A 14,579-nucleotide genomic window follows, 5' to 3' on the forward strand; every position below is an offset into this window, starting at 1 on the left:
TTCCACTAACCCCATTGCAACTCCCCTCCAAGTCTCCGACCACTACCTTGTATCCTTTTCCCTCTCGCTCTCATCCAACACTTCCCACACTGCCCCTACTCGGATGGTATCGCGCCGTCCCAACCTTCGCTCTCTCTCCCCCGCTACTCTCTCCTCTTCCATCCTATCATCTCTTCCCTCTGCTCAAACCTTCTCCAACCTATCTCCTGATTCTGCCTCCTCAACCCTCCTCTCCTCCCTTTCTGCATCCTTTGACTCTCTATGTCCCCTATCCTCCAGGCCGGCTCGGTCCTCCCCTCCCGCTCCGTGGCTCGACGACTCATTACGAGCTCACAGAACAGGGCTCCGGGCAGCCGAGCGGAAATGGAGGAAAACTCGCCTCCCTGCGGACCTGGCATCCTTTCACTCCCTCCTCTCTACATTTTCCTCCTCTGTCTCTGCTGCTAAAGCCACTTTCTACCACTCTAAATTCCAAGCATCTGCCTCTAACCCTAGGAAGCTCTTTGCCACCTTCTCCTCCCTCCTGAATCCTCCTCCACCTCCCTCTCTGCAGATGACTTCGTCAATCATTTTGAAAAGAAGGTCGACGACATCCGATCCTCGTTTGCTAAGTCAAACGACACCGCTGGTTCTGCTCACACTGCCCTACCCTGTGCTCTGACCTCTTTCTCCCCTCTCTCTCCAGATGAAATCTTGCGTCTTGTGACGGCCGGCCGCCCAACAACCTGCCCGCTTGACCCTATCCCCTCCTCTCTTCTCCAGACCATTTCCGGAGACCTTCTCCCCTACCTCACCTCGCTCATCAACTCATCCCTGACCGCTGGCTACGTCCCTTCCGTCCTCAAGAGAGCGAGAGTTGCACCCCTTCTGAAAAAACCTACACTCGATCCCTCAGATGTCAACAACTACAGACCAGTATCCCTTCTTTCTTTTCTCTCCAAAACTCTTGAACGTGCCGTCCTTGGCCAGCTCTACCGCTATCTCTCTCAGAATGACCTTCTTGATCCAAATCAGTCAGGTTTCAAGACTAGTCATTCAACTGAGACTGCTCTTCTCTGCATCACGGAGGCGCTCCGCACTGCTAAAGCTAACTCTCTCTCCTCTGCTCTCATCCTTCTAGACCTATCGGCTGCCTTCGATACTGTGAACCATCAGATCCTCCTCTCCACCCTCTCCGAGTTGGGCATCTCCGGCGCGGCCCACGCTTGGATTGCGTCCTACCTGACAGGTCGCTCCTACCAGGTGGCGTGGCGAGAATCTGTCTCCTCACCACGCGCTCTCACCACTGGTGTCCCCCAGGGCTCTGTCCTAGGCCCTCTCCTATTCTCGCTATACACCAAGTCACTTGGCTCTGTCATAACCTCACATGGTCTCTCCTATCATTGCTATGCAGACGACACACAATTAATCTTCTCCTTTCCCCCTTCTGATGACCAGGTGGCGAATCGCATCTCTGCATGCCTGGCAGACATATCAGTGTGGATGACGGATCACCACCTCAAGCTGAACCTCGGCAAGACGGAGCTGCTCTTCCTCCCGGGAAGGACTGCCCGTTCCATGATCTCGCCATCACGGTTGACAACTCCATTGTGTCCTCCTCCCAGAGCGCTAAGAACCTTGGCGTGATCCTGGACAACACCCTGTCGTTCTCAACTAACATCAAGGCGGTGGCCCGTTCCTGTAGGTTCATGCTCTACAACATCCGCAGAGTACGACCCTGCCTCACACAGGAAGCGGCGCAGGTCCTAATCCAGGCACTTGTCATCTCCCTGCAACTCGCTGTTGGCTGGGCTCCCTGCCTGTGCCATTAAACCCCTACAACTCATCCAGAACGCCGCAGCCCGTCTGGTGTTCAACCTTCCCAAGTTCTCTCACGTCACCCCGCTCCTCCGCTCTCTCCACTGGCTTCCAGTTGAAGCTCGCATCCGCTACAAGACCATGGTGCTTGCCTACGGAGCTGTGAGGGGAACGGCACCTCAGTACCTCCAGGCTCTGATCAGGCCCTACACCCAAACAAGGGCACTGCGTTCATCCACCTCTGGCCTGCTCGCCTCCCTACCACTGAGGAAGTACAGTTCCCGCTCAGCCCAGTCAAAACTGTTCGCTGCTCTGGCCCCCAATGGTGGAACAAACTCCCTCACGACGCCAGGACAGCGGAGTCAATCACCACCTTCCGGAGACACCAGAAACCCCACCTCTTTAAGGAATACCTAGGATAGGATAAGTAATCCTTCTCACCCCCTAAAATATTTAGATGCACTATTGTAAAGTGGCTGTTCCACTGGATGTCATAAGGTGAATGCACCAATTTGTAAGTCGCTCTGGATAAGAGCGTCTGCTAAATGACTTAAATGTAAATGTAAATGTGCCAGGTTTCCCCCCAGACATGACGCTTGGCATTCAGGCCAAAAAGTTCAATCTTGGTTTCATCAGAACAGAGAATCTTGTTTCTCATGGTCCCATTGCCACAGAGGAACTCTGGAGCTCTGTCAGAGTGACCATCGGGTTATTGGTTACCTCCCTGACCATGGCCCTTCTCCCCCGATTGCTCAGTTTGGCCAGGCGGCCAGCTTTGGGAATAGTCTTGGTGGTTCCAAACTTCTTCCATTTAAGAATGATGGAGGCCACTGTGTTCCTGGGGACATTCAATGCTGCAGAAATGTTTTGGTACCCTTCCCCACATCTGTGCCTTGCCACAATCCTGTCTTGGAGCTCTACGGTCAATTCCTTCGACCTCATGGCTTGGCTTTTGCTCTGACAAGCACTGTCAACTGTGGGACCTTATGTAATCAATTGAATTTACCACAGGTGGACTCCAATCAAGTTGTAAAAACATCTCAAGGATTATCAATGGAAACAGGATGCACCTGAGCTCATTAGCCTACCTCTTTCTCTATTGTCGCTTCATTCCTTCCTAGCTTAATTAAATAAGTAAATAAAATATGTTTAGTTTAATAAAATAACATACGCTTAGTTGTCTGTCATTCTAATGACATCCTTGAATAGTATAGGACCATAATTATATGCAGAAGGCTTCCACTTCTTTTCTTCACCAAGATTGAATGGTTATGGGTCTAAATATATAACTGCTAGCCTACCACCGTCACACGTTCGCTCTTCTTTCAAACTACACTGAGTTCTAAAGGCTGCTGTATTTAACATTCAGCAAAAAAAGAGCTTGCTTCCCTCTTCGAATAGTCTAACGTCCAGCAAGTTATTCTAGTCGAGTGTATCACCATGTGTATAGTGCAAAGGGATTGTTAGCGTGCATAAATGATAAGGATGTTTATTATGTAGGGTTTTTACTGTGCGTTCCATGGTGTGACAGTCACAAAGTGTCAGTACCAAAAGGCAATAGGGATCTTTAGGGATCATACTCCTGCGGCTATGGCTGCACAACTAACTTATTGACATATTGGCTGAGTCCCAACTGAGCCTGTGTGGCCTAGTCAAAAGTAATGCGCTATATAGGGAATGGGGTGCCATTTGTGACACAACCTATGACAGAGTCTCTGCAGGATATCTGACATTGCAGTGCAAAATGCCATTGCAGCACTCCTCCCTCCAAACCACATTGGGCAGCAACAATATGATTCTTTATTCAACTCCTAAAATATCAATCCTGGTTTCCCAACCCTGGTATTTATCAATTCTTAACCCCACTGCCTATAAATGAGTGAATGTGGAATGTGCGAATTTTGGTTTTGAATCACAGTCATGATTGGGTGTAGGAAGATAACATTAATTTAATATAATTGTATTACAATAAATATATGTGTGGTGTGTAAGAGGAGAACAATCTAGTATAGAGTTAAAAAGTTTAAGCATTCAAAATGTCAGGGAAGACGAGCTCGACAAATGTTTCTACTGTTAATTACAAAAAGTGCACAGGTGCAGCAAATATTTCTGCACAGATTGCTTACATTTGCACCTTTGCTTTTGTGACTAAGTCAAGCATTTTTTGGAGTGAGCACATTTAATCACAGATGTAGGATCTTCATTTGATCACCCTGTTGCAGGAGAACTTTCCTGCAATGCAAAATCTAGTGTATTTGATATTTAAGTTTCCCTATCAAACCCTACAAAAATGTCCATTCATTATAATCGTTCCTTATCCTCATAATAATTCACATTTCCTGTTTCTTTTCCTGCTTGAGCAAACTGCCACAAATTAAGATCCTACTTCTGTAACTACTCACAGTTTTTCTATTTATGAGGCAATTAATTTGCAATATGATTCACTGGTGGTAAGGAAAGGTTTCCACCTCATTAGTGATCCACCGAACATCAGAATGTGCTACAGCAGTTGGACAAGAAATGTTTCACTCACACGAGCTGTTTAACACAACAGTCATAAAAATAACTTTATTCATTACATTTGTATCTGACATAGAGCATATCAAATGTTACCTGTAGACGTTTCACAGATAGAACTTTACCTCACAAAATCTAACAAGTACAGTACATAGCATATCCATAAAGGACAAATAGGAAATCTGTGGTGGAAATTAAGTTGAGTCCCAACGACCCAAAAGCTCATCAAAAAATGACATCGCTCAACTCAACCACCAAGCTTTTCATTCTAATGGAGGCTTTTTGGAACAATTTCTCTGAGTACAGAACACCGTCCCTTTCTTCTCTCCAGGGTTAAAGTCTTTTTTAACTAATCTTCTAAACCTAGCTATACTGAACAAAAATATAAATGCAACATATAAAGTGTAGTTTTATGTTTTATGAGCTAAAATAAAATATCCCAGAAATGTTTGAGTCACAAACAAGCTTATTTCTCTCAAATGATGTGCACATCCCTGTTAGTGAGCATTTATACTTTGCCTATATAATCCATTCACCTGACAGGTGTGGCATATCATGAAGCTGATTAAACAGCATGATTATTACACAAAAAAAGCCACTCTAAAATGCAATTTCGTCACACAACACGTCACAGATGTCTCAAGTTTTGAAGGAGCATGTAATTGACATGCTGACTTCAGGAATGTCCACCAGAGCTGTTGCCAGAGAATTAAATGCTATTTTCTCTACCATAAGCCGCCTCCAACATTGTTTTAGAGAATTTGGCAGTAATTCCAACCGGCCTTACAACTGCAGACGACATGTAACCACTCCAGCCCAGGACCACCACATCCGGCTTCTTCACCTGAGGAATTGTCTGAGACCAGCCAACCAGACAGCTGATGAAACTGAGGGGTTTTATGTCAGTAATAAAGACCTTTTTCGGGGGGAAAACACATTCGGATTAGCTGGGCCTGGCTAACCCATGGCTGCACACCTGCCCAGTCATTTGAAATCCATAGATTAGGGCCTGAAACATATTTAAATTGACTGATTTCCTTATATGAACTGTAACTCAGTACAATCTTTGAAATTGTTGCATGTTGCGTTAATATTTTTGTTCAGTATATTTTTCCTTCATCCACATTGATTGGTGTCACATTGATGTCCATTGGTGATTTAGTCATTTTTACATGGTCCAGTCTCCTTCAACTCATGGTACCCCTGGTGGTTTGGCTCTGTAAGGAGACAGAGAGGGGAGTTAGGAGTGGAAAGAAAACACATTGTACCTGATCTCTTGCAGTGTTTCCTAATAAAAGCCTCTTTTAGAAGAATAGGCTGTCCGGTCATGGGAAAAACTCTCTAATAGTTATTTATATTAGGCCTACTGGCATAGTAGTTCGACAATTAAAATAAACCATTTGTGTACAATTAATATTTGTGCAAAGCATATCTGTATCAAAGCTACTGAGAACATATGGTATATTCCAATGTTCCCTAAGTGTGGATGGAAAAGTTTATATCAAACCTGCTATCTCAAGTCAAGTCCATTATTACTTTTGCCTCCTCATTTAATATTCAATAAGAGTATAGTGGCTATTCAATGAAAACTGCTTACACCACCATCCGGTACTTAGTCAAAGTACTGGAGCAGACTATTTCATTTCAGCTTCATCTGCAGTCTTGCAGTGATTCCTCATTTTATAATTTTCTCAACATCCCAAACGATACAGACGAAGAAGACCACTAACAGAATACGTTTGAGAGTGTATATAATAGTTATGGTACCCAGACTCATATTCTCCTCCACCAGTGGCCTGGACTCTGTGCAGTTGACAGCGTTTCCCCGGGCCGCTCCTAAGATGGTCATGATGTCCACCAGGCTGAGCTTCCCTTCCTCCTGCAGCTCCTCCACGTCCTCCTCCAACTCCTGCGCCATCTCGGCCCTCTCCTCAATCTCCTCCTCCGTCAGCATCCTCACACCCTTCATGCCATTCCCCTTCCCGATCTGCGGGGGTGCCAGCGAGCATATAGCCCTCAGTCTGCCATAAGATTGCAGGTGCACCACGTTAGCGCGCAGAAACAGTAAAAGAACGTTGAGGTCGTTGAGCGGGCAGCCCAGCTTGTGACCGCTGTTGAGGCCCAATGCGGGGAGAACCTCATACACCGACAATAGAGCCGTATCCCAGCAGAAGAGGCGGACCAAGCTGAACAGCACGATAGGCACCAGCAGGACATAGATAGCGCCGTTAGCCACGCTAATCACCTGGAAGACCAGTTGGCCGGTCATCTTGCACTGGACCAGCTCGGGAACCCAGTTTTGGTCACGCAGCAGGCCCGTGCGGACGAAGCAGCTGAACTCATCCCGGAGGAAGGCGGACAGGTGGAAATAGACGAGGTAGAGGCAGGCGGCCGACATGAAGGTGAGCAACAGGAAGCCGCGGAGAAAGAGCATGCTGACCAGGAAGTAGGAGCTCTGCTTGTTCTGCATGTACCTCTCCAACAGGGGGTACTCGAAGTAGCGCTTCCTCTTGGCCCTGAAAGAGACCATGAAGGAGATCGGGTTAGAGGACAGACGGCTCAAGCACGCTTTCATGTTATTGGCTCTGTTGTATGAAAATGGAGGTTGTATGAGCATCTAAGGCATTTATAGTATTCGAGATTTAAATAGTCAATAACATGACTGTAGTTGAAGCTAAACCAGTGTCTTGTTTTCAGTTTCCATGGGAATAACAAACACCCGGGAACGTGATTGCTACTCAAACGTCTTCAGAATCATTGTAGACATCAATCTAAAGGTGTGCTTCCCAGCAGGTAATGTGAATATATTATGACCACATTTTGTGAAGTTTTTGTTCATTTGTTTTTTTTTCGGCTGTTCGGGCTCACAAAATCTGTTCTGGAGGCAAGCCAGAGACAGTCTATGCCCCTTCATCAGTGATTGGTCAACAGTAGGGATTCTTCAATAAAGTCTTTATTGTCATTCAACGAGAACTCTTTTCTTTGATTCACAATTTCTTTCATTGATAAATACTGGACAAAACATCTTAGTTAGATGTAAAATTGTGCAACTAAGATCTCCTTGGCAAAAACAGCAACATTTATGACAGACTTCTTGAGTTATCGTACATTGTCTGACTATTTTAAGGAAGTGTATACTGGCAACGGCTTCTCAAAATGCACAAACAGTACTATTACTGCTTTTTTCTCATTTTTCAAGAAAATAGATTTTAACGGAGTATGCAAGCACACACGTTGGATGCCAGCCAAACTGAAGCAGGCTAACACCTTAAGCCTGTTGACTTCCCCTCTTCCCCAGTCCAAAATCCTCCCTCTACCTGCCTCAACAAATCTCTGCAACACCCACTCTCACCTCTCAAGCTCGGCTTGGAATGTGAGGGGGTTCTGGGTGTTCTGTCGCATCTCCAGGATGCTCTGAGCCAATCGTATGGAGCGGTTGTAGGACTTGTCCAGCTCATCAATGATGAAGAGCAGGTCAGAGCCCAGCGATGGCATCACGAGGAAACGCCAGATGAGGGCAGGCAGGTACATCATCATGGTCATAGCCAACAGAGAGTAAGGGAAAATCTGTGGGGGGAGAAACGAAGAGAAAGGAAGGGGATCGGAGAGGTAGAGGGTAAGAGATGATGACAGAGAAAGGATAAAGAGTGAGAGAGAGTGAGGAGAAGGAGAAAGGGAAAGAGTAGGAGGGAGAGAAGAAGATTAATTTACAGACTACATTTTAAATGTTTAATGAGAAAGATTAATGACTTTTAATGGATGCTCTTTAATGTGACATTAAGGAAGCAAGAGGCACTTTCCATTCAAAAGTAATGATGGTTAGTGTACTGGTAAAAATCCAATGCTATCCCTATCGCTCTCCATATCTACTCACAACCTCGCTTAATTTTGTAGTGGAAGAATGAGAGAAGGTGATACTCGCAACTGGTGACTTCCAGGCTCCATTGTCATGTTTGGATTGTTTCAAGAGTTCATAAAGAACTACACATTTTGATATGTTTCATTGTACTGTAAGTGCTATGGATTTATTGTTACAGTGAAGCAAGCTGTGTTATTTTGTTTATCGGATGGCAGATAGTTTTAAGAGGAGCGCTCCTATCATTTAAATTGAGTTGGTTAAATTTTGAATCTGGGTTTGCTCCTGTCTTATGTTATTACTAGCAGGAGTGCAAAGAAATGCTAATTCAGGTTGGGCATGAGTTTCTGCTTCAATTTGGTTAAAAGGGCAGTACATTTTCTCATATTTTGAGAACTTGCTACCAAGCTCCTGTGTGTATCACTTAGTAAATGTATAATTTATTTCATGTACACTGTAATTGTTTGAGTGTCAATTCTTTAGTAACTAAAAAATCCTATTAGTTGAATTGAGTAAATGCATTCCTCGTTTGAAGGAGTAATTATTTGATTGACTATACACTTATAATTTAATACATCTATTGGTAGTTGTTATTTACACTGTACACTACACATGATTGGGTACCACCTTGACATGATCTGCTTGCCTCAATAAATTATTTCTAGAACATTGGTTGTCAGGATTAGCTATTTGTATCTAATCTCTTAAAAATGATATGACGGTGAACGTTAGACACATGTTCATTGTAGTCATACTGAGAGGTGATGTAAAAGCTTGCTAGCTTGACTAGATTCCTCCAGAAACGTACACGGCCTGTTGCCTTTTATTCACATAATATTGGAGATTGATTAATTGATTGATTAATGTAGTTTCTTATTATATCCAGCATAATTTCTACATATTGGTTGGATCATTTCCACACCCTTACAAATGGTGACCCCATCCAGTTGATGGGAATTTCCATGACACTACAATTTCCCACAATGAACACCTAAAACGGTGTACTGTGCTACGTCAGAAACACACACACACACACACCCTCTGTCACGACTTCCGCTGAAGTTGGTCCCTCTCCTTGTTCGGGCGGCGTTGGGCAGTCGAAGTCACCGACTTTCTAGCCATCGCTGATCCTCTTTTCATTTTCCTTTGGTTTTATCTTGTCTTGTATCACACCTGGTTTCAATCCCACCAATTACATGTTGTGTATTTAACCCTCTGTTCCCCCTCATGTGTTTGTCGGTGATTGTTATTTGTGTTTGTGCATGTTTGTCCGGACGTGTGTAGGGTATTGTGCCCATTTGTTATATTTGTTATGTTTCCCGGTGAGTTTTTGTCCAATAAACTGCGCCGCTGGAAACACAGTTTTCTCTCCTGCGTCTGACTTCTCTGCCGCCAGGACGCACCCCCTTACACCCTCACAAGCTTGTGACACAGCTCCTCATCAGCCGCTCCTGAACAGACTGCCCACCAGAATACACATCAAAATATACCAATGGACACAGCACATGGCTAACTCCATCATTATACCCATGAGGTCCATGTCTTACTTGGACAGCCCAGTACTGATAGAACCTCTTAATACATATTTTTAAAAACCCTTCTAAAAGTGCATGTCTGAGCTTTCAAACGAGTTGTTAATGGCCTCAGTAACAGAAACCTCCGATTGTTCATGTCTTGTCAAAGTTTAACAGTGTTATGTCTGGAGAAATTTTTAGATGTCCCTTTCAAAAAGACATTCGGTTTCTCTCTTAAGAATGTATTGCCAGTGCATATTTTTGAATTGGGAATCTTCCACCAACATTGCCAAATACAGGTATAGCCCACAAAATGCCTCCGGTATACCATTGACTTCACCCACTTATTTTACACGGATGTCATTTATCACCTGACAAAGAGCAACTATTTACAGTAGTTTTATGACATTTTTTCTCCAATTCCTGTGCCACATTAAGGTGTGTGCAATTGTCTCTCGTTCAAGCATGACAGAACACAGCAGGCCTTACCTTGTGCACCCAGAGGGATCGCTCCTCGAACTTTCCATCTGTGTCAAACTCATGGTGCATCAGGGAGTCCCAGCAGTACGTGTCAACATAGGCTGCCTGCCTGGCTGTGAAGTTGTTAGGTGGGAAACAGCTGATCTGTGGGCCTACAAGAAAAACTATTTTAAGCTCAAAAATTGCACTGGTCCAGTTTGTAAAGGTATTACAGTGACATAAAGATGTGTGCATGTGCACACACATAACATACTTGCATGCATAGACATAAACACACACCGCAGAAAGAGAGAGAGAGTTTCCATAACGTGCCTTAAAGCTTTTCAGAAGGTTCCCTTTTCCAGAAGCAGAAAGGTTAGCCCTAACAAATCGAAATCATATGCTTCTAAATGGAAACTTGCGTTTTTAAACAGGGTGGTATTACCCTCCTAGTGTGGGTCTTTTTCAGAACACGCTCTGCCCGTTCCACCATACAGATGGCTTAACCACAGAGCGGGTCCACACCCTTCCTTTCAGCCCATCTCCTCTACAGCCGTGCTGGGAGAGCAGGGCAGGGCGACAGGCAAAGGGCCACTTCAGAGAAAACTCTGAAATAAACACAGGCCACCCTATTTTTATACACAGACTCCAAATCTCCACATCTGTGAGAGTCTCCTAAAATAAGTTAACCCAACCATCCAGTTGCTGACTGGGCATGCAGTGTTATGGTATTACAGATAACTGTACATGGATGGGTTACATGTTACACGATGTGCGTGCGTGCGTTTGTGCGTGTGTACGTGACACTGAGATAGCTGGGGGCATGTCCAAAATGGACGATGTACTACAAGACCGTCAGGTTACAAGGGAACACAGACAGCAACAAAGCATGTTCCTTCTACCACTGGGTGACAGTTTGACAAAGAACCCCTATTGCCATCCATATTTTGCTTGTTACCCATTGTACAACAAGGGATCCTTCTCACCCAGCTATTTGTAGCTGTGGGCAGAATTCTTGGCTTCTGCAGCAGGTGCACACAGCAGAGAGAACGGAGACACTGCCAACCAGACAAAAGAGGAAGCAGACAACAAACCAAGCGAGATAAGGAGAACCAAGAGCCAATCAACCGCTCCTAGACTGTCCCTCGTTTTGCAACATATCCCAGTTAATTAGCATATCCTTTTTAATTTGACTTCGATAGAGAACTGCAAAAGGAGTAGGTTGCCAGTAATTATCAGGCAACACGGCACTTGCGAGCGCTGCCCTCAGTCATCCTCCTGCCAATTAACATCTGGAACGGCTGATTATTGACCAGCTCGACGGGAAGACGATCGTTAGCTCAATGTCAATGAAAGGAAATAAACTTGCCTGTATTTACCCTGTTCTGTGTGCCACTATCACACACATTGTTGTGTTAGTATTATTGTTGCAGTTGACCATGGTTGGGGTCCAGTACATGTCAACTCAAGTCAGAAAAGAAATGGAAATGATATGAATACATTGAAAGAGACCTTATAATTCATGAAAATCGTTACAATGAACCTTTTGAATAGTTGATAGAATTGTCTCCTTAACCCTTAAACTACAACCAGGTCCGTTTGAATATCCAGTGCCCCCATGTTTGTGACTGAATCTGAATCACTAACTCCCTTGACTAAACACAGATTCTCACTCCCGTACAGTAAAGGGAAAAAGGCAAATGAGAAGAGACTAGAGAGAGACATGTGAGTCAGAAAAAGAAAATGGAGGAATATTGACCCAATGTTGCAGTGGACAAAAGAGGCATGAGAAAATAGCAAAAATAAACACAGAAAAGGGAAAGAGAGGAAAGGAAATAATATCAGAGAATGTAACAAATGTGATTTGCCGCTAAACAAGAACTAGAAGAGAGCGAGAGAGACGGAGAGACAGACAGAGACAGACTGACCGATGGAGATTTCGCGAGCGAAGGCCATGGACACCAGCAGCAAGGGCAGCCCCACGGACACAAACTTGATGACCCTGTCGAGCGGCAGCTCCAGCTCCAGGTGACCGATATGGCTGCCCCCGGCGCCGTCCCGGAGCAAGGCATCCGACAGCATGGCCTGCGCGGCTGCATTAGCGATGGACATCTTGACGCCTAGAGATGTACAGGGAAATGTTGGATTTACCCCCAACTGAGTCCACTGAGACCTGGGAGAACTGAGTTTTACACTAGTAGAGAAGGTTTTTCGTTGTTGCATGGGCCGGATTAAATCCAGACTGGCAAACAGAGTCCACTGAGACTTTATAGCACTGAGCCCTAGAGCATGAAGGATTTTAGCATGGGGCGGGGTCCCGTCCCAACTGGCAACCAGGAGTTCCTGGGTTGGAGTGGAACCAGGAGTTCCACTACTATTATAGTCTTGATATCCAATCTGAGAAATAAACTGTTTAAATTTAGCTAGGAAAGCCAGTTAGGAACAAATTCTTATTTACAATGTCGGCCTACACCGGCCAAACCCGGACGACGCTGGGCCAATTGTGCTCCACCCTATGGGACTCCTAATCACAGCCGGTTGTGAGACAGTCTGGATTCAAACCAGGGTGTCTGCAGTGACGCCTCTAGCACTGTGATGCAGTGCCTTAGACCGCAGCGACACTCGGGAGCCCCAAATTAAACTGGTATTCAATGTGTGAAGTAATCATCGTAACTGTATGCGAAACTATGGCAAAGGATGAGAAGAGAAAATAGTTTCTCAGATATTTTTCTTCAATTGACAATACTGTAAATACCAAACATGCATCAAAGTACCTTAAACCATTGGTATAAGTACCACTTATTCTACACATCTCTATCTCCCTAAATATCAACAGCCTTTCAATCATTTCCATTACACATCTTCTACAATACAATGATAAACAGCTTCCATGTTACCGTCAATCCGCTTGCTCTTTCCAGTGACCAGTGACTGCAGGATGGAAATCCAGTAAGGAAATGCAGTGAGACAACTGAACCAAACGCCTCTCTGAAGACCAGAGCTGTGTTGGCGAGGCCCTTAAGTTGTCCGGGAGGGCCCTGCAATATGACAGGCTGGGACTGGGCTGGCCTGGGTCCTGGGTCTATGGATCTAATTACTGCTGCTGAATGCTAGTGCCCAGATGGCAGTGGTGTCTCCGCAACTCCACAGACCTACAGGGCTGGCTGCTGTGTGGTGAGGTGTGTCTGGGGTGGGAGGAGGGAGTGGCGACTGTGTGTGTGTGTGTGTCTGTACTTACGTGTGTGTCCACGCTCGTGTGTGTGCATATGACACACTGCCCAGCCTCTTCACTGAGGTCCCAACCATGCTCGACTGCCATGGCAGCAGCCCACTTCAAACAAGACCCAAGCACCAGTGGCTTTTCCTGTCTCTGTCATTTCCCCTCTTATTTATACCTAAGGTTGGCTCTGCTGCTAGCATAAAGTATTGAGAATGGTAGTTACAGTTAGGCCCTGTCTGCTACAGCTATTTCAGTGCTGCTGCTAGGATGGATAACTGAACTGAATGACTGGTAACTAGTGCAATGTACAACAACTTGCCATACCACAACTACCCTAATGGCAATCATGGAATGGTTGGTCATATGCAGTCCAAATACAGATACAACGATTTTAGGAATTTGGGGTATTTTATTACGTGTGTGTGTGTGTGTGTGTGTGTGTGTGTGTGTGTGTGTGTGTGTGTGTGTGTGTGTCTGTCTGTGGTGACCATCTACAATGAAGTAGGTCAAGGATACAAGTGTGTATATATATATATATATGTGTGTGTGTGTGAATGTCTGAAAGCAATGTATAGCGGCCATCTACAGAAGATCCTAGACTTGTATCATATTCAGCTAATGTTTTTTGATGCTCTCTACTTACAGTACATGGGTCACCCAAATGTAAAGGTGGGAAGACATGTGGGTGGTACTCCAGCAAGACCAAATCACAGGTTTGATTAACAACCAGAGGGTGGGAAAATAGAGACATGACAAGGACATGTGGGAGGTTGCTCTACATTGAGGCCGTTTAGTCTGAGCTTCATCTGTAATTTGTGGATAACTGTGGTTATTGTCTCATACAGAAGTGGTCTTTCTTGTTTGAAAAGCAGAGGCCCAGCGTTGGGTTACTGTCAGCATGCAACAGGTACTGTGGCTTGGGTGAACTTTCCTGACAGGAGCAATGGTGTAAGATTAAACAATGCGCAACATACACAGATTCAGGACAATTTATGTGGGGTATCTTTAGCCCTTTAACAGTGTGCAGTTGTTTTTGATGTAATTTGTACTATTTTGATTGTAATACCCAATCTGGCCACAGGGAGGAGAGGTAGGCCTGTCACGATACTCACAAAAGTGTCTATAGTAAGCTGATTGAGGCTGCCCTAATATACACACTGTGTGTGACCACTGTCATATGCACACACCTTCCTGCCTCAGAAAAGATACTCAAACT

At 44.9% G+C, this 14,579-nt stretch overlaps 1 protein-coding gene across 1 annotated transcript in view; it reads right to left on the reverse strand.

Moving 5' to 3' along the window:
• Positions 1-4,336: 4,336 nt before the first annotated feature.
• LOC118391034 (uncharacterized) overlaps positions 4,337-14,579 on the reverse strand; it is a 97,324-nt gene continuing 87,081 nt past the window's right edge. Inside the window, exons 13-17 of the mRNA XM_035781972.2 lie at positions 12,072-12,540; positions 10,174-10,316; positions 7,667-7,881; positions 6,082-6,830; positions 4,337-5,531 (exon numbers count right to left, since the gene is read on the reverse strand). Of these exons, the coding sequence (XP_035637865.2) occupies positions 5,473-5,531; positions 6,082-6,830; positions 7,667-7,881; positions 10,174-10,316; positions 12,072-12,540 (1,635 nt within the window). The 3' untranslated portion in view covers positions 4,337-5,472. The remainder of the gene's footprint in view (positions 5,532-6,081; positions 6,831-7,666; positions 7,882-10,173; positions 10,317-12,071; positions 12,541-14,579) is intronic.

This window comes from Oncorhynchus keta, chromosome 12, assembly GCF_023373465.1.
Source record: "Oncorhynchus keta strain PuntledgeMale-10-30-2019 chromosome 12, Oket_V2, whole genome shotgun sequence".
Classification (NCBI taxonomy): Eukaryota; Metazoa; Chordata; class Actinopteri; order Salmoniformes; family Salmonidae; genus Oncorhynchus; species Oncorhynchus keta.